Source organism: Pyrus communis, chromosome 14, assembly GCF_963583255.1.
Source record: "Pyrus communis chromosome 14, drPyrComm1.1, whole genome shotgun sequence".
Classification (NCBI taxonomy): Eukaryota; Viridiplantae; Streptophyta; class Magnoliopsida; order Rosales; family Rosaceae; genus Pyrus; species Pyrus communis.
Window position 1 is genome coordinate 11520767 of NC_084816.1, and position 21607 is coordinate 11542373.

A 21607-nucleotide genomic window follows, 5' to 3' on the forward strand; every position below is an offset into this window, starting at 1 on the left:
AGTTCACTTAAGGCGAACTTCACACTCTTAAGGGTTGCATGGTTTTTCAAATGGTTTTCACAAAGCTTAATGAGTCTTGCATGTTTATATTTGATCTGAACATCACAGACGGGTTGCATGTTAGATATACGTTTTCGCTTGAAGATCACGAGGAAAATATGCATTAGGAAAACCTAACCTTCAAAGCATGTATGTGAAAATTCATAAGTAATTAGTAGAATTGCATAGAATTGTAACGGTGACGGCTAAACCGTAGTTTTTCTTTAAATTGATTTTAATTTAAAAACGTTTTTCTTCTTCACTGCTATTATTTCCAAACTTTTAGATTTCTTTTATTGTTAATTTAATCTTTTTAAAATTTAAAAATCTCAAATCTTTGATAAAAATCTGTTTTAATAATTAATTAAGAGTTCGTTTAATTACAAATTAGTCAAAAAATCCTTCGGAACAACGACCTTGAATGAGCAATTATATTACAATATCTTTGTATTCTTGCAAGTATTTTCAGTGATTTTAACCTTATTTGCACAAGTATTAAAAATCCTATCACGCTGTGCTCTAAATCTGTCCGCACCAACTACCAAATCTAAGCCTAAAACAATTTCATTTCTTCATCAGACATGGACACATGCGCAGTGCAGGTGGGTTCAATGGCAGCGATCTGGACACCGGAACACTATCATCTGTTTCAATACATCTGAAGTGTTGAATCACCACCTAGGCTAACTGTTTCATTTATTTATTGCCCGACCCCAATAGTAAATTAAACAAGGTTTATTTTGTATAAAATCAATAAAAAGCTACAATATTAATAATATGTCAACAATATTTATGTTACTTATAAATAGGTCAATTATGTACTGTGATACTTAAATGCTTTTAAAATAAACACAAATTACAAAATCTGTCACTACAACTGGCCACACACCCCCTTTCTCATAGTTTTTATACTTTAAAATAAGTTCATACGACCGTTTTTTTACATTTGGATTCAGACATTGCGTTGTAGTGTCCATTTCCTAATTACACTTTTTCCATCACTCACATGTTCTTTTTACATTTGGATTTAGACATTGCGTTGCAGTGTCTGTTTCCTGGTTCTGTTTTTTACTTTTAGATTCAGACGCTGTGATGTAGTTTTCATTTTTTGGCTTTGTTTTTTACATTTGGATTCATACAATGTAGTGCAATGTCCATTTCCTAGTTCTAGTTTCTTTTTTTTTTTTTTTTTTTTTTTTTTTTTTTTTTTTTTTTTTGGTCTCAGAGAAAATTTATTAGATTCTAATTGAAATGTTTACATCTTCCGCCGGGATATCGAAAATAAAATATGGGCCAATATAATCCCATAAATAGACACCTCCATACTTAGAGAAATAAGAGGCAACAACATGAGCGGCGTGGTTGCACTTCTGATGGGCATACGTGAACGTTGCATTTTGGAATGTTTGAGCAAGATTCCAGATGTCGTGAATCATAGTCTCCAAAGATGCATCTGTTCCAGTTTCTTTATTGATCATATGCACGATTGTCTTTGCATCAGTTTCAATCTCAATAGAATGGATGCCTTCTTTTGCACATTCCTGCATCACTGCCCTCAACGCAGTAGCTTCAGGCATTTCATCAGAATGAGAGTACATGTCTCTCGATCCTCCTGCAGAGTGCAGCAGGCCAACAAAGTCCCTTATAACCCATCCTGCTCCATCTTCATGTGATTGTGGATTCCAAGCTACGTCACAATTCACTTTAAGTGTCCCAAACTCTGGTCTTTTCCATCTCATCTTTATCCCAGCAATATCAAGTTCAATGGTTCTTTTCCATTCCATCTGTAGTTATTGTGCTTCCTTATATTTCATACATTTGAATTTTGTTTGTCACATTTGGATTTAGACACTACAATGCAATGTTAGTTTTTTGCTTCTGTTTCGTTTCATTGAGTAGACTCCTCCATGTAAATGAAGAACACGAGAGAGAGAAAAAGAATGATAGAATATTCATGTTCTAACTAGTTATAATAGCTTAAAGCCTATATAACATTCATAGAGAGAAAAAGAGAAAGAGAGAGAAATGATAGAAGAGTTAAGTTCTAACTATTTAGAATGACTTAAAGCCCATATGACATTCATCAATGACCTCTGTTTAACTAATAAAAATACATTATTGATTAAATACAAAACAAAAATATGTCATTGATATATAGGAAAGCAAATGAAAAGAGCTTGAAAACTTTAAGTTTTAACGAAAATGACAAATAAAGGGTATAGTGAATAGTACCATGATTGACTTTTTAGTGTAAAAATGTGGTTTTTCATTAAAATGAACAGTACTGGGAGTTTTTTATTAAAATTCCCAATAGTTAAATAGTAAAGATTTTATTGATTGTTAGCTAAATTACCTATTAAATAATATGTATAAAGGAACTCAAACCGCTAGCAAAGCATAAAATGAACACAAGAAAACCAGAGATAAACAATCTATTATCATTTTCATAAAAGAAGCCCCAACAAAAGTTCTAATTCATGGTAAAAATTTAATTGAGAGGTTACAATTGAAATCCGTTTAATGCAATTTATTTAAGGATAAATAACAAATTCCATTAGCAAAAATGTAAAGTTAGATTCAATTTTCACTTGACACTGTAAACTAACTAGAAAATCACCATACGTTGGCACATATCCCACCTGTGGAAAACCTGCAGCACCATACCCTGCACCAAGACCAACATAGGCACCTCCAGCCGTACCATAAAAAATAAGAGAGCTAAGATAAAGAAGATCAATAGGTCGAAGAAACTTCTCCACCAATCCGGTTTGAGACCCTTCTTCTATAGGTTGGAGAAGCGACAACATGTCAAATTATATTATTTTTAAATTGTAATACATATGAATTTCTATTATGATTAATAACAAACTTCTTAACATTTTTTTTTCAGGACGGTTCTAAGTTCTTGGGGATCAACATGTTCATGGAAATTTATGTTCGACCCGGCAATAAGATGATTGAGTATCTCCATGTAAGTTTATGTGAGACCTTGTGGAACGAACTGTTTCGTCAGTTAAACAAGGACGCAATGAAATTCTTGCCGGGGGATGGGGAATGTGCGATACCTTGACACTATTGCCTCCTCTTCTTCCCGAATGACCTTGGGACGGGTTGTCATGTTGACATGCAAGTTGAGGACCTGTAGCGGCAACTTGCAGCTAGGGCAATCAGATGACCAAGATATTACATGCCCTCTAGTTGTCTGGCTTTTGATTCCCCATGCCACCATTTGCCTTTATTGTAACCTTAAACTTGACGCAATGACAGACTTCGTCCCTTGAACTTTGGTGCGATGAACGTCTTTGTCACGTGAAAACTATTGGTTGTGCTGCGATATATATATATAAATTTTTTTTTTGTCATGCAATTGTTTACTTCTTAACCTTCGTCGCCCCCAGTTTTGACGCAACGAAGCTGCTTTACGCGACAAACTTATTTTTCTTGCGTAAGCTATTTTCTGTAATAGTGGTGGCCTACCAAATTCACACATTTTTATTTTTTTTGAACAAACGATATTATCAACACTAAGTGGAGAAAGAGGAATACTAGTAGATTGTAGTACTAAGTGACCACATAATAATTTTTAGCAAGGAGAAAAGAATCAGCTCTTAAAGGCTCCTAGCTTTAATTACTATTTTTAAATAACTTTTTAAATAAATAAAAAAACTCCATTTCTATTGGTATTTATTATGACTCTCTAAATTAAATGGTACGGGTTCTACCCTTTTTACTTCAAATCTAAAGCAACATGAACTGCAGAACAAAATCAAATAATAAACACACACACACACACACACACACACACACACACACACATATATATATATATATATATATATATTCATTTATTTTGTTGCAGCTTAGTGGGATTTGTTCTTAGTAGCACCTGCCATTTTCACAATAAAATAATGCTAACTGAACATAAGAAATTATAATGTACATGATATAACCTTGAAAAGAAAGATTTTTATCAATTATTTGGTACAAAGATCTGTACTATGTATGCCGCTATAGTTGCCAACAAATTAATCAATAATTCAATAATATAGTATATAACCCTACTGCAGTAGTCTTCATATATAATTCTTCACTTGTTTTTCCCAGATTTCTTCTTGTCCCTTCCTAGCACACTATGAGTATTTGGCGGATACGAGCCTCCATCACTTTGAGAATGACTGGGACGACGAAGATTTCTTCTTGTCCCTTCCTAGAGCACTCTGAGCATTTCGCGGATACAAGCCTCCCCCACTCTGAGAAGATGACTTGGCGGACGAAGATCTCTTCTTGTCCCTTCCTAGAACACTCTGAGCATTTGGCGGATTCGAATCTCCACCAGAAGACATAGTTGCTAATGATCAGCTTAATTAAACTTGTTCACAGAAGGTATAAAAATGAGATCGAGAGTTGTGGCTTTTACATGGAATGTTGGAATTTATAGGGAGGGACGTTAGGGTTCATATCTTGCAGTTTGGTTTCGACGGAAGTACCAAGAATTTAGAGTAACCTAACCGCATAAGTAAACACAATTTATTTTGTTTAATTGTCATTCCTTTTTCTATATTTCCAGCTGCATGCTGGGTGGTCGGTGAGATGAATTGGTTCTTAGGCCGCGTGTACAATGCAGTTATGAAGAAATCTTTGACGGTGTTTTGATTGCGCATGCACGTGATTGCTTGGGGATTTCTCCTCCTGTATCATACACACATATTCTTGGAAAATGAGAACAAGTTTTTTACTAGGATCCTTCTTATATTAATTAAGTTAATACATGGATATTTACTCTATATATGGGAAATTTCTGTTAAAATCTTTTCTATCCATTGTAAATTTCTGATGTTTCTCTGTGATAGAATTTTCTTCTCTCTCTCTTTCTGTGTGTATATCCGTGTGTATATATATTGACTTTCAACCATTTAAGAAAATGAAGAGAAAGGCTTGCACATGTAATCGAAACACACAAAAGAATTATCATATTGTATGCGGTCTCAGATTTCATATTTCACAACAAATGTTGGCCTGCAAAAAAATAATCTTCCTCGAAACACGGTTTAACGAATGTTTGAAGATCCACACCGATGCATATCTTAAGAGGTGCCGTGTAGTATAGGTATGGAAAGTAAAACAGCAAATAAAGATTTCCATTAAGAACCATATATATCCAAATGATATTCTAAACAGCTTTAATTTTCATTTTTTTACAAATCTGACACACCATCCCAACTGTTGTAATCTTCTACTTCAATTTTTTTTTTTTTATACAACATGGTGGAGACATCAACTTGTTAATTCCGAGATTCAACTCTAAGACTTCTCACTTACAAATAAAGAAGTTACCACTAGATCGTAATATATAATTCCAAAATTCCAAGTAGCTAATTAATTTAAATTCCAAAACTTGATCAGTCTCACTTTCTTTGTATTTTCTGGGAATACATTGAGGTTGAATTAATTTGAATACTATCATGGCCGTAAAATTGACATCATCTTGAAAATTTAAGCAATCACTTGTGATAGTAGTTTTTGTGTAGTGCTACACGAGCACTGCAAATAAAACTGCTACTTTCAAATTTTTGACGTTTGGCCCTTTCTCTTTTAAAATAAGGCCCTTCATTTTCACTCGCTTCATACAAGCTACAAGTTCGTGTAATGTTTAGAAAGCAGTAATGATAATTGCTGAAGTCATTGTTAGCTAAAAATTTAGGTTAATGGTTGTAGACAATTGATGTTTATGTGGTTACGTATTCTTCATTTGTATTTGTAAGTGAGGGTTCACTACAACACTCACATTTATTATTAAATTTGCTATGATATTTGTATTTGTAACTCATCATGCCACCCATTCCTGTGGAGCTGCGAGGATTAATTTGCTATGATATTTAAGTGGAAATTACACGGTTAATGTCAAAACGTGTTGACCATTTATATATATACACAAAAACGTGGTTCTACAGGCCGTACGTTTTCAGTTCTCATTGTTGCAGCTAGGAAACTATATACTGGATTTCGTGTGCCATTAACATGCCTAATTTTTTGTTTATTCTTCTTCTTCCTCGGCAGGCACCTCCCTTCTGATCGCGAACACGTATTTCTGATTTGTAAATGGTCCGTCGGTCTTACCTACCGATCAATCCCTTTTTTGTGTTTCTCGGAAAAATATGAGAAATTGTGCAGCAACTTACTGCATGCAGGCCTTTGATGATTTCCTTCTTCTTTCTTAACTAGGCAACGGATATGGATGCATGCACACACATACGCATGCACGGAGAGCATGTAGATTAAGATATGAGCCCTGCATCCATTGGCATAAAGAGGGGCGCGTAGGACTTCATATGCGGGTTATCCCATGTAATTAGGGAAAGTGTTAAATTATTTGTTGACCTATACTAAAGAAGTTCTAAATTATTTTGATACGTCATAAATACATATATAATGTTTTTTTTTTTTTCTTGTCAATTAGAGATTTGCCAACAAAGTCCAAACGGCCAAAGGATAAAGATTTTGTATATGCAGGTAGACCAGCTGCCTAAAAAATGAGAAAGGTACAAACGAGACGTCACGACTCAATGTGTTTATGTACAGCAGATATCAACCCAAATGGTATAGAGGTCTGTCAAATTATCAGAGAGATGGGCAAAAGGCCTACTTCCAACAATACCGATATTGTCCCCAACTTCTTAATTACCACCTGCACGGTTCAACAGGTGTGGGGTTTTATCACAAAAGGCATCGGTGTTAGTTGGTGTATTTATGATATTTAAACTCTTCTTCCTCTAGCCGATGTGGGATATCCAACACGCCCACTCACGTGGGACCTAATTAGTGGGTCACACGTGGGAGATGCACACATCGACAACAATGTAGAGCCAAAAGGACTCACACAACAGCAGGGTCAAAGGGACCCACCATCATCGCGTGAGGCCAAGGGGATCCACCCATCACGTGGGTGTACAAGCCCACTTTTTGGTTCTAATACCAAGTTAAATTATTGAAGAGACGGGCCAAAAGCCTACTTCCAACAATACCTATAATGTCCACAACTTGTTAATTACGACCTACACAGTTTGACATGCGTGGGGTTTTATCACAAAAGACCTTGATATTAGTTGGAGTGGGATTAGAATATTTAAACTCTTAAATTTCTTTTCCTCTAGCCAACGTGGAAGATCTACACATAGACAACCACGTGAAACCAAATTGTGCTCATATCTTTTATTAGTTGGAGTGCGTATAGTAAAAATTGCCCGTTACTATTCCTTGCAAATTACATTTTTGAGAGGTAAATTGTGCTCGTCTTTTATTAACTCTTCATGATTGGGGATGACCTTATAACAAATGTTTCATTATAATATATAGATCAAAAGTTAATTAACATCACAAATTACCCAAAGATCCTCTCACCCAAAAAATCAAAATCATATGACAATTAGATTAAATAGTAGTCATTTCAGTGCTTCTTTATGGGACTATATTCGCCCATTTATTCGCTATATATAAACATCTTTAATAGTTTTAAATTTAATCTAATCCTTCGCAAACATAAAATATATATATATATATATACACACACACACACATATATATATATGAGCCACAATAAAGTGGCAAATTGATTGTCAAAAAGTAGGTCCCCCGATCATTGAACTTTCAACAGTTTTCTGAACCCGAGTCATGCAATTTCCAATTCCTGTTAGTGGTCATCGCATTGGCTGAGCACATTTTCAAAGAAAACAGTTAAAAGTTGTTCTACAAGGAATGAACAAAACATTCAACTTTTCACCACTGAGGATTAAGGAATGTATAACAAAACTTTCATGAAAACTACATGGTTCTAAATCCAAGCAATGGAAAACGCAAAAGCAACTTTTACCATTCATATTTTCATGATTTGACCAGAAAATGTTGAGCTCTTAACTGCCTGCAACTATCTTTTACAACAACTAGGTAAATGTGATTTCTGGGTAATTTGTACCACGCACGGTCCTCTCGAATAAAAGAGAATTAGAAACCCTCGCTACAGTTGGTCCAACCAGCAGAATAAACATTCTCAATGTCGATGGCCACACAGAGCTTTAAACGAGCTGTCAGTAGACTCCGTACCAACAACTTTCTGTGATTTAAGCACCCCCTTCCTGTACCTTGTGATTAAATTCAGATACCAGACTTCATGTATTCTAGCACACTCTGCGTAACATCCTCCAGAAAGGAAACAAAACCCATAACGCTCGTTATACCGCTTCCATCAACATCCTGTTCCTCAATAAGATAATTCTCGAAAGGTGTGGCATCGTCCTGCCCTCCTCTGATAAATAGGAGTTTGGGGGTGATGCATCTCTCTTTCTTCAAATTGTTGATCACAGTCCGCAACAAACCTAATAGATGTTTTACGTCATAAGAAAAGCACTGCCAGATTCCTTCAAATTTGATAACCACCTATATGCTAAGAAGCTTCTGGAAATGATATATAACTTACAATCATGAGGTGGAGGAAAAGGAAGTGAAGGGTCTGCCGTTGAGGAATAGAACACAATCAGAGCCGTAAATGCATCAAGGATAAATATAGGACTACCACTGGTAATCAGTGCTGCACGACTCAGTGAATGGCGTGGGTATGCTTGTTTGTCCGGAGTAGAATAGGAGGTCAGCACTGGATACACGGCACGATGAAGTGAACTTGGTTCCAGTGCACTGCACAAAGTTTCCACAAAAGAAAATTGAAAAGTTTATGCTTCATCAGAAGTGAGAAGAGAACAAGTAAGTTTTCAAGCATCAAATGCAGTAATATATATGTACTGCAGGAAGAATTTCAATCTTCTTTGAACACAAAAATACATAAGACAAGACGGGGAATCAAATAATTAAAAAAAACTTTTTGTTTGTTTTTCAGACAATAGACATTGTCCTGTCACACAAAATAGGCATAAGAATATGATGATGCATAAGAAGTGAAAAAGAAAACCATGTTCCATAACTTAATCTTATAGTTCAAACCCAGTAACAAAATCCCTGAAAACATTTTAGTAATATCAATATGTTCATCAAATACCTGAAAAGGCACTGCAGGTAGATTCGGTAGTCCGGATGAACACCTTCTTCATGAAAACGGAGCAGAGGATTTCGAAGCAATGCAAAAACCAAGCGGGGCAAAGACTGCAGTTCTGGACATTGTGTGAATGCAACATCAATCTGAGCAGTTCCTGCACTTCCATTATTGTATTGAATTAGTTTATACGCTTCATTGTATTGAGCTGTTAGGATCACAAGCCAATCATGAAGCAATATTCTGCCTTCCCGAACTCCTTGCTCCAAAGAGGCTAGTATAACCTATAGAACAAAACATCTGCCGGTGAGAAATGCTAAGTGATAAGAACAAAGAATTTTTTAACTTTTAGTAGTTTCTAGACGCATCAATAATAATGCTCAAGAGTCCTATTCCACAACATGCCCAAATTTTTTGAAGTGTGTGTTATACTATCACCAAATATTTATCTGTTTCTCCATTGAGAATTTTATTAACCATACAGTTTAAGTTTATGGAATTAACAACACATTAGAGCAAAGGTTAAGCAACTGAACCCAACATCAAGTTAATTCACGCCAGGCAGTAATATATTAGTAATCATATAAAGGACAATATGACAATCTAAGGCACAGAACTGGTGGTGTATACCTTGTGAACAAGCAGTGACAGGATTACTTCAGGATCAACACTGTCGTAGAGTTCATTCATATTTTGGGCAACTCCACATTGTAATGTTCGGATCCTTAGTCGTCGTTTAAGGGAATACTTGCCTCTACAAAAAAATTAGCAGGCTCAGCCAAAAGTAAATATTAAATGTTAGATTTCAAAAAGTGATCATAATTGCAAGTTGGCAGGGGCAACACACAAAGAAAAAAAATTATGGAGGGGAGACAATAAATATTAGATGAAAAGGCTCAATTATTGAAAATTGGCATCAATCAGATGCAAGCATGAGAGAAGTAACTTCTAAGTTCTATAAACATACTTAGGTTAAATAACTATTTGACACCCAATTCAATGTAAGTATATAGACAAAATGCAATGTAATGTTGAATTAAAAAAGCAAGATAAGTTCTGTGGTGGTAAGATGATTACAAATTTAAGAACATAGGCTGTCTGTAAATCTAACCATACCTACTTGAGGACACGGATGTTGAATCGGAGAGCTCCTTAGGAGGCATTACAACAGTGTATTGAAATGCAATCTGTATAATAGGAGGCTCTGATCCATGTCTGCAAAATACAATAGTGAACCCAGGATTGGATTAGAATGCACATCACACAAGCACGGATTTATATCCGTAAATGATAGCAATCAGTAATATTCTGGCCAATAATTAAGAGCTACAACGTGCAACAGATGCTTGGTAAAATTCATAGTATTTGAAAGTAGCATTCACTCTTCTATATATGATTAAGCTGTATTGCTTTAATGGTTGCCAAGCTGATTGATAATTAATCTTTCACCGAAAATAAAGGGAAGAGAAGACAGCCAGCTTCGGAAGAGAGAATGGGGGAGGAGCATGGCAGGCGGAGGGGAGGATTTTTTTTTTTTTTTTGGGGGGGTGTGGGGGGGTGGTGGGTGGGGAGGTGGGGGGTGTGGAATGCAGAAGTACAGAAGGAAGGGAGGGAGCATGGCAGGAGGAGGGGAACAGCAGCAGGAGGAAGGAGATCTTTTACTCTCTTTTTTCACAAAAAGAAAAAGCTCATTTACTGAAATCCCTTCAGAAATATTTAATTGGTTATAATTTATGGATTTTGAGTCAATTGAGCAATTGAGGAAAGCAGCAGCAGGAGGGAGGAATATTTCCTCCCCATACTTATTAAAGTTTCTCTAGAAATATTTCATTGCTTGTAATGAAATATTAAAATTTTATAGACCTAATTTCAGTGTGCCCATATTTTGTAATTACTTCATGTTCTCTCAAAACTTAATTGACTACGAGCATAGAAAAATCTAGAATACTTGACATAGTAACTAACAAGGATCTTTAACTAAACAAATTTTTGAGGTAGAGAACTGGAGAGTTGGTATGCAAAGCACTGATCAATTAGTAAAACTCTCCCACACAAATGATGGAGGTGGGGGCTGTGGTTTGGGGAAACATGTGTTTTCAGAGATCTTTAAGGTAAGCAGACCAAGAAACTAGAATTCGTGGACCATGCTACAACTTTAGTAAAAGAAAATAGCAACTAGAATATGAGTTTCAAGTGAGGGATTTTAATATTAGTATAATTAACCATAAACAAACACCACTGAGGATCCTTGGTATCACAAAACTCAAAGTCAAATGAAAGCTATCAAGAATCATTTGTGTTTAGCCAAAATAAAGATGCCCTGATGGCCATCTGAGGAATATACTTACTTTGCAAATCCCTTGGTGTCTTCAAACTCAAAGTCATAAGCATATGTCGCATAAGAATCACAACAGATAATGTGTTGAACATTCTCATACTGTGGATCCGGAAAGAAATGACCATACTGCAAAATAAACAAACGATATACAATAAGAAAATGATAAAATTGTAACTCTAAAATGAAACGACAAGACACTCACAGAGTGGCCAGTTTTGAATTCAGATGAGGTCCTCAATCGCAGTACACAACCAAAAGCATATGGCCGACTTAGCATTCGGTACCTGCAAATAATGCATAAGACAATCATCATAACCTAGAAATTCGAACGACTACTCTCTACAATATTAAGAATTGATGAAAATCTATATTGTTTGTCATTTATTTTATGGATGAAGAAAGCCACTGTATCAAATGTATTGATAAAACGTGTTTAGTTATATAGATAATAAACATAAGTCGTCCATCAAATTATTCAAAATATTTAAAACCCAAGGTGTCATCTCCAATTTACATAATCACACACCAACATGTATGCAAGTCAAAATAATACCAGAGTATTTTCTGAGGTATGCTCACATGAGAAAGGGAAATGCTAGGGAGATTAAATTTGTGGACAAAATTTGCAAACTAAATGATGTGTCACCAATAGAAATAAGTATGTGTATCAACGCTTAAGTACTAATCCAATCATCAGCTTCCACGTCATTTACGTTACAAAATTTTGTTTACAACTTTGGTCTCCCTAGCATTACCTGAATGAAAAATATGGGGAAGAGTTTGAGAGGCATTTTGGGATTTTGGGGCCTGATGGGCTCAAGGCTTATGATCTTATTTTCAACTAAAAAAGAAAAAACAACTATTTGTAACATTTTAAGGCCCATTTTGTGCAATATTTACACAGAGGGAGGCAGGCCTTGTGGGTTGTGTTGTCCGTGCTTGAAGCATGCCAGATTAAGACTATTATTTAATTTGATTTGAAGCATGCCAGATTGGGCTGTTGTCAAACTAATACCACCGTATTTTCTGAGGTATACTCACATGTCCTGAGGAAGAGTTGAGTCATCAGTGTTCGAATATAAATACAATGAGCCTCCACTGTCTACACTTAGAAACTTCAAAGACGCCAAATCTGTATACTCATTTGTAACAGCAAAAATGTCCACGCAAACACCTGCTTGAACAGCAACAGCAGCCTGTAAATTATGTCAATGCTTAAGTTTCCAAAAAAATCCTCAGCATACAGTAACAAAGATACGGAAGATTAAACTACCAGATCTCTGTAGAATGGTGTCTGCTCAGGAAGCAATGCACGGTCCGCATCCTCTCCCTTACTAGCATATTGTTCACCATACCGTCTTGTATCTAGTTGCCCAGCTCCATAATCAGGAGGACCAGACAAAAAGGCAAAGACTCTACCTGCAGTTACATTCAAAGGAGGAGACAACAACCTACGTCATGATTTTACATCGTCTGATGACATGAAGAAGATTTGAAACACTACTCATAGGTATGGTTGTTGGACCAAATATTACAGTTTTATTAGCTACGAAATTCATCTCCTCACCTAATGCAAATGTACTTCCATACTCAGATCCAAGGTAGTTCAAAAGTGCTTCCATTGCCACCCCAAACCCTCGCCCACCCATCAAAACACCATCAATTCCTTGACCAGCTGCTGTAGTTCTCTCCCATGAAGTTGTTGGTCTGAGCGTTTCAAGTGCAGATCCAATACGGTCCTTACAAGTTTCCACCTGGAAGGAAGTTACTGAATTTAGCTAACAAACCAAAAATATATATACCGCCGTGAATTTGGGTGCAGAGAAATATATTGCACAAAAAGAAAATAAAAGTCATTAAACATAGTGGCTGACATACTGGAGCCAAAAACTGTAACAATGGCATGACATCTTCAAGCTCAATTGGTAGGGTACCGTCTGTTTCCGGTGGAATGAAAACATTCTTTACAACTGGTATAGGTCCTTGAACATCATACAACCCTAATTTGTGGCTAAAAGTAGCAAGACCAAAGAGAGAACCAGGCCCAAGAGCTGTAAAAAGAAGATTGAATGAGCGAATTTAGTTGTCAAGTACAGCATCATGAAGAAATGTAAAAAATAAAATCTATTTCAAGTAGCAATTATCAACCAACCTTCCAAGGAGGCCAGCAATGCACTTTTAATAAGTTCCAAAAATTCTTCTGAAGCTGAAGTAAAATCCACAAAACATAAATGTCACTGATTTGAAAATAAATAACCAATTTAAAAATAAATTAACATCTCAAGAAGAGAATCCACAGATTAGAAGCATAAAAGATACATGGCCAGAAGATCTTTCTCATATTGTAACTCTTTAACTAGATCTAAAGGCTTTGATTTTTGAAGAACTCAAAGCCAAGTGAAGGACACATTGGATTAGATATGATACAACTAACTATTTCCTATACAAGGATGGAGTCCAAGGATTTCCTCATCCCTGTGGCCCAACCAAAAACATTGAAACTATCAACATCGACCACAATGTCAATATCACCGACAATGTGCTTACATTTCCATTCCAGATGCAACTACAATGCTTGAAGACTTAAATTAATGTTCCTTGTCAATTCCAAATGGTCTCCTACAAATATAAGTGTTTTTTAATCATCTATATTAAAGTGCTTGAGAATTTTTTGCTTAGGTGGCAAGCATGGAAGAATTATGCAAACAAAACGCACGTAAAGTCGTTAAATCTCAAAGATCCAAGTATCGAATTAAGTTCTCCAAAGTTCATATGTATAGCCTTGGAAATACAGTCATGTGAGGCTTTCAAATAATACCCTTCAAAATAAGCATCTTGAAGTACATAATTGTTAATTTAACATGAAATGAACCAGATGGTGGCAATCCAAACATGGTTCAAGAGTCAACACCCTCACCAATATCCAAACCTGAACAGCACCTTTCTAAGTCATGAAAAGGTAACAGTAATCGAAAGAAAATCTTTTTTGGCTCTAGTGACATGTATACTCATGACATTAAACTTCGAATTCTATATCCTAGAATAAAGCAGAGACATATCAACCATTACGAGAAATTACAGCATCCAAAACAAAGCAGAGAAATGAGTTGGACCGAACCTAATTGGATACCAATTCTCATTGTCAACAACAACAACGCAGCCCAACGACATGACTAGAAATCATCAACCTTATTTCGAGGAAAATTATCCCAAATTATACATATGAATGGCCATTATCCAATGTGATCAACTGCAATCATCCAATACATACATTACAACTTCCTCCAAATGAATGACCAATACTTCAACCACTTACAGGACAAATCAATGACCGCAACGTAAACCGGGCGAGGTTGCATTACTTCATCCGACTCTTCTACTGCACAATAAACCGAGCGAAAATAACAAAAAGAATATAAATTAGCACTGAAAACAAATAAAAATAAAAACATAAATTACTTCGACTTTGTGTTCATTTTCTCAGCAATCAAACAGAAAATTAAATCATAAGAAAGTGTGGGAAATTGACCAACCAGGAAGCTCCAGATCTACGAACGAGGACATCATTTCGGGGCAAGACTGAGGGTGCGAGTATCGAGCAATGGCCTGAGACGAAAGCCCCTGAGGGTTTCCGCACAGGGCACAGTTCCACGACCACTGATCCAGCTCGCAGAACGTGTTGAAATACGCCCAGCAGTTCTCGCACCTCGGCAGCAGCTGGCCGTCCGATCCGTATGCCGGCGACTGGCCGTTCTCATCCTTCGTCGCGAACGGCGTCACCGAAACGCCCCATGGGATGCCTGAGCTCTCGTGGGCCCCGGCGTCGATCGGAAACCGCGACACGGAGGCTCGGACCGCCATACAGAGAGCGGGGTGTGGTGATTTTCGGGTTTTTCTTTTTTTAATTTTCTTTTTTGGGGATTTTCTCGGGAAACAAACGGCGGATGAGAAGTAGGATGGGTGCACGTTAGCTGACTGCTGGTTATGCCACGTCGTGAACCAGTGGTTATGTGCCAACTAGCAAGATGTTTGCTGATTTGGCATATTAGCTCCCATGCCACGTCATGGAAAGGTCCGGCCCGGTCCACCTTCAAAAATCCTTTTTTTTTTTTTTTTTTTTTGGTGTTTTGGTAACTTCAAAACTTCTTTGGCCAGGCCTAGGGCAGTTTCACTGTGGAAAAGGTCGCCAAGGCTATTCAATATTTAATCCATCTCAGTGGATAGTAACTATCCTTAGTGAATAGCAACTGCGTTTTGCATCTCTATCCGTACACCGAATAGCCTTGGTAATAGGCAATAAAATATTAGTATTTTTTTATTTATAAAATAATACAAAATAATTTAATTTGTAATTTCGGATAAGATTTTTAATCGTTTTCGTTGCGTCACGTGTCATTATTCGAAAAGACAATTATTGGTGATGAATTTCGATAAGATTTTTATCCAATGTTGTCGTGCCACGTGTCGTTACCTTTTCAGAATCGTTGATGATAGATTTCTGATAAGATTTTTAACCAATCACGTTGCACCACGTGTTACAATCTGTTTACAATATTTGAGGATAGATTTCGACCAGATTTTTAACGAATGACAGCATGCCACATGGCATTATTTACAACCTAATCCTTTATGAATTCTCCATATAATCCACCATCCATCCTCAGAAATCTCACACCAATTTTTTGAAGATCTGTATCATTATTCATAATTTTTGCTTCCTTCTTCACCAAATCAAAATCTGTATCATTATTCATAGCTTCTGCTTCCTTCTTCACCAAAATCAAAATCTGTATCATTATTCATAGTTTCTGCTTCCTTCTTACAGTATCTTCTTCTTCAAGGATGATGTGGAAAATCGATTAGCAAGAGGAAGAATTGTTTAACCAATTAGAAGGAATGTTCAATCTCCAGGTGGCCCAAAATGAGAGGGAAGAGGATGAGGAGCGTAGAAGGAAAGATAACGAAGCAAGAATGGGCAGAGCGTCACATTCCCGTCGAGTCATCCAAGCTGTGAATCAGATCTGCAGGCCTAGCCATTCCGGAAACCTTGATAGAAGCAGGCAACAACGAGGTATGGAAGTCTTGGACGATTATTTTGTCCATAATAGGGCATTCCCTGATACGTACTTTAGACATCGTTTTAGAATGGAATGACATTTGTTCAACAAAATCATGATTGTTGTTTGCAACCAAGATTCTTACTTTGTGCAAAAGAATGATGCTTTTGGTGTTATGAGTCTCTTTCCTGAGCAAAAAATTATTGTTGCCTTGCGGATGCTTGCATATGGAGCATCTGCAGACCAAGTGGATGAGATACGAAGATGGGGAAATCAACCATTCTTGAGTCCCTGATGAGGTGTTGCGGAGCAATCAAATCTATCTACACCGCAAAGTACCTTCAGAGACCTACTAACATGGACTTGCAAAGGCTTCTAAAGAAGGTCGAGATGCGAGGTTTTCTTGGGATGATTGGAAGCATCAACCGTATGCATTGGACCTGGAAAAACTGTCCAAGTGCATGACAAAGCGTTTATGGGGATAGAAAATGAGCAAAAAGTATCATTTTGGAGGCGGTGCATCTTTTGATACATGGATTTGGCACGCATTTTTCGGGCTTCCGAGAGCTCAAAATGACCTCAATGTCCTTGCCCAATCCCCAGTGTTCAACGATGTCCTACAAGGAAAGGCACCAAAAGTCACGTACTGGGTTAACGGACATAAGTACGATAGGTCATACTACCTAGCAGACGACATTTACCCAAGGTGGCCATCATTTGTCAAAACAGTTCCACGTCCGCGAAGTGCAAAGGAAAAACACTTTGCAAGCTGTCAAGAGGGGTGCAAGAAGGATGTAGAGCGTTGTTTTGGTATCCTCCAAGCTCGATGGGCAATTGTCAAGGGTGCTGCCAAAATGTTTGATGTAGAGTCGCTTCGATCCATCGTGATGACGTGCATCATTCCTCACAACATGATTGTGAAAGATGAGTATGATTATGATGTCGTTGATGAATATGAGTACAATTGTGCATCATTCTTGCACGCCTCCTTCGCACCACGTCCGCTTTCTCCGACTTCCAAAAATATTTAGAATTTGGAGACTTTTCTTCTAAAGGTGTGTTCATAATGTCACGATCTCATTGAGCCATTCTTTCTTCTCTAACCTGTTCCCTTTTCTTGCCTAAATAGCTCTCTTTCTCTCTCATTAGCTTGAAATTCTCTCTCAACAGCAGCAACTTTTGCATTCTCTCTAGCCTTATCACCCTCAAATTTAGCCATTTCCCGCGCCAAACTCAATTCACCTTGGCGAGCAAGTTCTTCCATATACTTTGCAGAATTATTCTTGGAAGCACTCCCTTTTCTCTTTGAAGCCTTCTTACCTTGAGGCCTAATTGGATAACGGGTCGACCTCGATGCTTGTTCAGAGGGGCGTTTCGGGTGTAGAGTGTAGAAGGGTGTTGTTCATAAAAACTTCGGGACCAACAGGCACAACTCTGAATTTAGGACAATCTTTAACAATATTCCAACATTCCCACCGGTTGAATGATTGCTTGTGGTTTTTGGATTTGGCAATATACCAAGATTATGCTTGAAGTGTCTACATAATGCGGGAGAAGAAATAATTATAACGAAAGTAGCTAACAAATAAATAATACAAACAAATAATTATAATGTAAATTTGGGTATAGTACAAACAAATAAATAATATATTGTTACCTAATCCGCTAAATTTTCCCTGCTAAATTCTCTCCACGTACTAAACAATTGATTAAGTAGTTTCCAACGACTAGATATCAATTCTTTGGTTCTTTTCCCACCAAGTTTCTCAAGAAAACTAGTATGAATAAGACTCCACATTTCTCGCAACTGCATCTCATTACCCGTAAGAGAATCATGAGTAACTTCAACCCAACTAGTACACAACGCAACATCTTCAAAAAGCGTCCAATTCGTACCTACATTAGTAGTCATTTTGTTGGAAAAAAATTGGATTGAAACTTCAAGAGAAAGATAGAAATGTGGTTGAAAGTAGTTGAGAAAATGTGAAATTGTGGTGTAAGGTAGAAATTTTTTTTATTAATTTTGTACATTTTAAAAAATTTTATTCACCTAATTAATCTCTACCATTGGATTAAAAAAAAATTGAATTCCAACACTCCAGATTGTGCCATGTGACACAACGATAATATTTCAGAATTTTAAATTGTTTTTTTTTATTTTATTTATAAAGGCAAAATGTTGGTAACAGACGAGGGGAAGCCACAAATTGTTGCCGTTGAAATCCAACAGGCGAGGGGAAGCCACGTGGGTTCCCATTGGTAACATTTTCACACTGCGCCGCGAGCCCCGCTTCTGAAATCATGTCAGATGACGCGCGCCAATGCTCCTAACAGAAAAAAAAAATAAAATAAAAGAAGTGGCTGACGTCTGGGCGACGTGAGCCTTGCGTTAGGTTGCCTTCGGGCTCTCGGGCTGGCAACTCGTGTCAGGCCTCTCCCTCAGGCTAGCACACGTTGGGGCAAGTCGGCCGGGCTATCTGGCCTTGTTCCATCACCAGTCCATCGGGCTAAACACCACGGTGGAACTGCTCTTATGATATTGCCTGTTGGGATTCTATAAATCTGGCACTTTTCGTCGCACTCTGGTATTTTATGTCAAAGATGCAACGGACAAAAATTTGTACATATTTTTATATCCGGTATCTCCTGTTAATGATGCAACGGATAAAAAATTGTATATATTTTCATATCATTAACATAAAAAGTTAGAGTTACAGTGTACTAAATCAAAGAATTAAATTTAGTTATATAAATGTTTCCCCAATCATCACAATTATAACATCCTTGCAATGCAACCAACTTAGAAGAAGCACGTTTTTGATATGGCATGATTGTTACCCTCCCATTTGAAAGAAGCTGAATCAAGAGGCTTAATGTCTTATCTACATATCGATATAAAGAACATATTACGATACATTGGACTAGAATCAAGAGACACATTTTTAACATACATTGTGACACTTATTTTTAATTCATTAATTTACATTAAAAATTATAATCAATGGTTGATATTGAATCTGATACTAATTAAAAAAATAAATTCTTCCATTCCGTTATTGGTAACATGAAACATACAACTTACAAAACTTGAGTCATGCATGAAATGATAACCAAAAAATTGAGTGTTTAGTTTTTGAGTTCACTTGTTAGTTTCTAACAAAATTGTAGGGGAGGCATTTAAAGTTAGACTAAGCGATGATTGTGGTTGATGACGACCTGACAGAGGGAAGCTTTCAAATAACTTATAGCATTTCCAATGAAGGCTTTATCCTCCTTGAGGCTACTATATTTATAACTCTAGTGAAAATTTTCATTCTCAAAGGGCTAGAAAATAGGGCTACATCCATCACATGGACTAGCAACTTCGTTTATCGAGTAGCAAAAAATTAGACTACTTCTAGCCCTAAAAAGCAGGAGGATCTACACCAAATTGGGGGCCCAGTCTTTTTATTTATTTAGTATTATTATTTATTTTTTTTTAAGTTTAGAAATAGGTGGATCTCATTTTTAATTTCAAAACATGATTTTTAACGGTTTATTTTTTAATCATTTATGATTTTAAAGGTTTATTTTTCAATCGGTTGTTTAATTATAAAAACATAAATAAACAATGGCTATTTTTTGTGTCTGATTGGCTAAGAGAAAAATGTTGTGCTTTGTGATTAAGTTTCTAGGTTGAAAAGTTTATTAAAGAGTGATGAAATTTAACATTGGAAGTTTAGAAACCTAAACTGAAAACATAAACAAACAACATAAATAAATTGAAAAAGATAATTCAATCCAATGGTTGTTATGAAATGAAATTTTATCTTGTTTGATTTCGGAGAATTTGCCAATCAAATAAGTTCATAAAAAAAGTTTAAAATAACACGTCAAAAAATCAACTTAAGAAAAGTTAAGACAAAAATAAATTTACCATGTAATCAAATTACTACAAAAATAAATATATAGCCCTATATGGAGCTTGAAAGGTATATTGCTCCTCATTGGAGAGATTCTTCTTTAAAGTGAAAGATTCTTCAGAAGTCTAAATTGGGCTATATCTACCATCTTTTTAGCTTTGTATAGAGTCCCTCTTTGGGGATGCCCTTAAGATAAGCATATCATTTCATTCTCTTTCGTCACGATCTCTTGATAAATTTAAGGGCATGTTTACTTACAAAGAATAAGAAATATTATTTTGATTTGTGAGTTTTCTGCCTTTACTAAAATGTGAGCAAGGGAATCATTTCACTCCTTAACTTTTTCTTGTGTTTACTTATATGCAAGAAATTAGAAAAGTGCAAAAAAAAAATTCTTAAAACCTGTAATCAAATACCTGAGAAATCATATCGTCTAAAGGGACTGGTTGATCTTATTCCCTTGCACTACTTCTCCTATGTAGAGCTAAACATCTATAAACTATGTCTACTTTGTCGTTAATAGGAAAAAGAGGATGGGAAACTGAGTCCTCTTCTCCAAAATCAATACAGGCTACTAGGACGTGGTGTTTACACCACTTGACTTTTTTCAGTTCATTTTGGTCAAGAAGTTTTCTCCTAGTACAACTCATAAAAAAAACCTAAATTATGTGGGGCATCAAGTTGCATTGTGTGTGCTTGCTTTCGATTAAGGAACGAAATTATGGCAACTTGGAAGATGCGAGGCTTCTCTTAATCTATGAGTTTGGTTCTAATTCATCGAAGGTGATGATACAAAGAATGGCCCCTAACGTAAGGTTACAATGGTCTTTTTAAGTTTCTCCGGTAGCTTGTCATCTCCACCAAATCTATGGCGATGACAGCTAGTGACCTTTGTAGTAAAAGCCTTTGTTTGTAGCCACTCTTGGCTCTTTATGTATTGGCCTCCTCATTATTTTGGTTTAGACACATTTTATGTAACTTTTTGTTTTGGGTACAAACAATAAACCTTTATTCGTAAGATACATATGCACACGTGACATCCCATTTGCACACTCCCCATATTTTGGGCAGTTTTCTACCAGCATCTGCGTAATCTTTACAAATTGTCTGTTGGGACTTTGTTAGGTTTTTTTTTTTATTGAAAAAAGGGGCTAAAAGCAAGAGCCCAAATAAACCTACTCAATAATAAATCTAGACCAGGACATCTCAAGTCGATCCTCACGAATAAAACTAA

The 21607-nt window shown here is 36.4% G+C and overlaps 2 protein-coding genes across 2 annotated transcripts; both read right to left on the reverse strand.

Moving 5' to 3' along the window:
- Positions 1-603: 603 nt before the first annotated feature.
- On the reverse strand, positions 604-1823 carry LOC137714372 (uncharacterized). Its single transcript, XM_068453605.1, has 2 exons — positions 1358-1823; positions 604-683 (listed from the first exon to the last, which is right to left on the reverse strand). The coding sequence occupies exons 1-2, from the start codon at positions 1821-1823 to the stop codon at positions 604-606; spliced, it is 546 nt and encodes a 181-aa protein (XP_068309706.1).
- Positions 1824-7792: 5969 nt separating this feature from the next.
- Positions 7793-15339, reverse strand: LOC137716065 (protein transport protein SEC23 D-like). The gene is made up of 14 exons (XM_068455458.1): positions 14948-15339; positions 14731-14793; positions 13567-13620; positions 13293-13465; positions 12982-13168; positions 12688-12833; positions 12456-12610; positions 11617-11698; positions 11425-11540; positions 10193-10291; positions 9707-9830; positions 9083-9360; positions 8510-8724; positions 7793-8408 (listed from the first exon to the last, which is right to left on the reverse strand). The coding sequence occupies exons 1-14, from the start codon at positions 15273-15275 to the stop codon at positions 8188-8190; spliced, it is 2241 nt and encodes a 746-aa protein (XP_068311559.1). The 5' UTR covers positions 15276-15339; the 3' UTR covers positions 7793-8187.
- Positions 15340-21607: the final 6268 nt, after the last annotated feature.

Coding starts and splice junctions, on each gene's coding strand:
- LOC137714372 (XM_068453605.1), bottom strand. CDS start 1,823: ATGGAATGGAAAAGAACCATTGAACTTGATATTGCTGGGATAAAGATG. Junction 684..1,357: donor TTATTTCTCTAAGTATGGAG/GTGTCTATTTAT, acceptor GTATTGAAACAG/ATGATAGTGTTCCGGTGTCC.
- LOC137716065 (XM_068455458.1), bottom strand. CDS start 15,275: ATGGCGGTCCGAGCCTCCGTGTCGCGGTTTCCGATCGACGCCGGGGCC. Junction 11,541..11,616: donor AATTCAAAACTGGCCACTCT/GTGAGTGTCTTG, acceptor TTTATTTTGCAG/TATGGTCATTTCTTTCCGGA. Junction 10,292..11,424: donor GACACCAAGGGATTTGCAAA/GTAAGTATATTC, acceptor TGTATTTTGCAG/ACATGGATCAGAGCCTCCTA.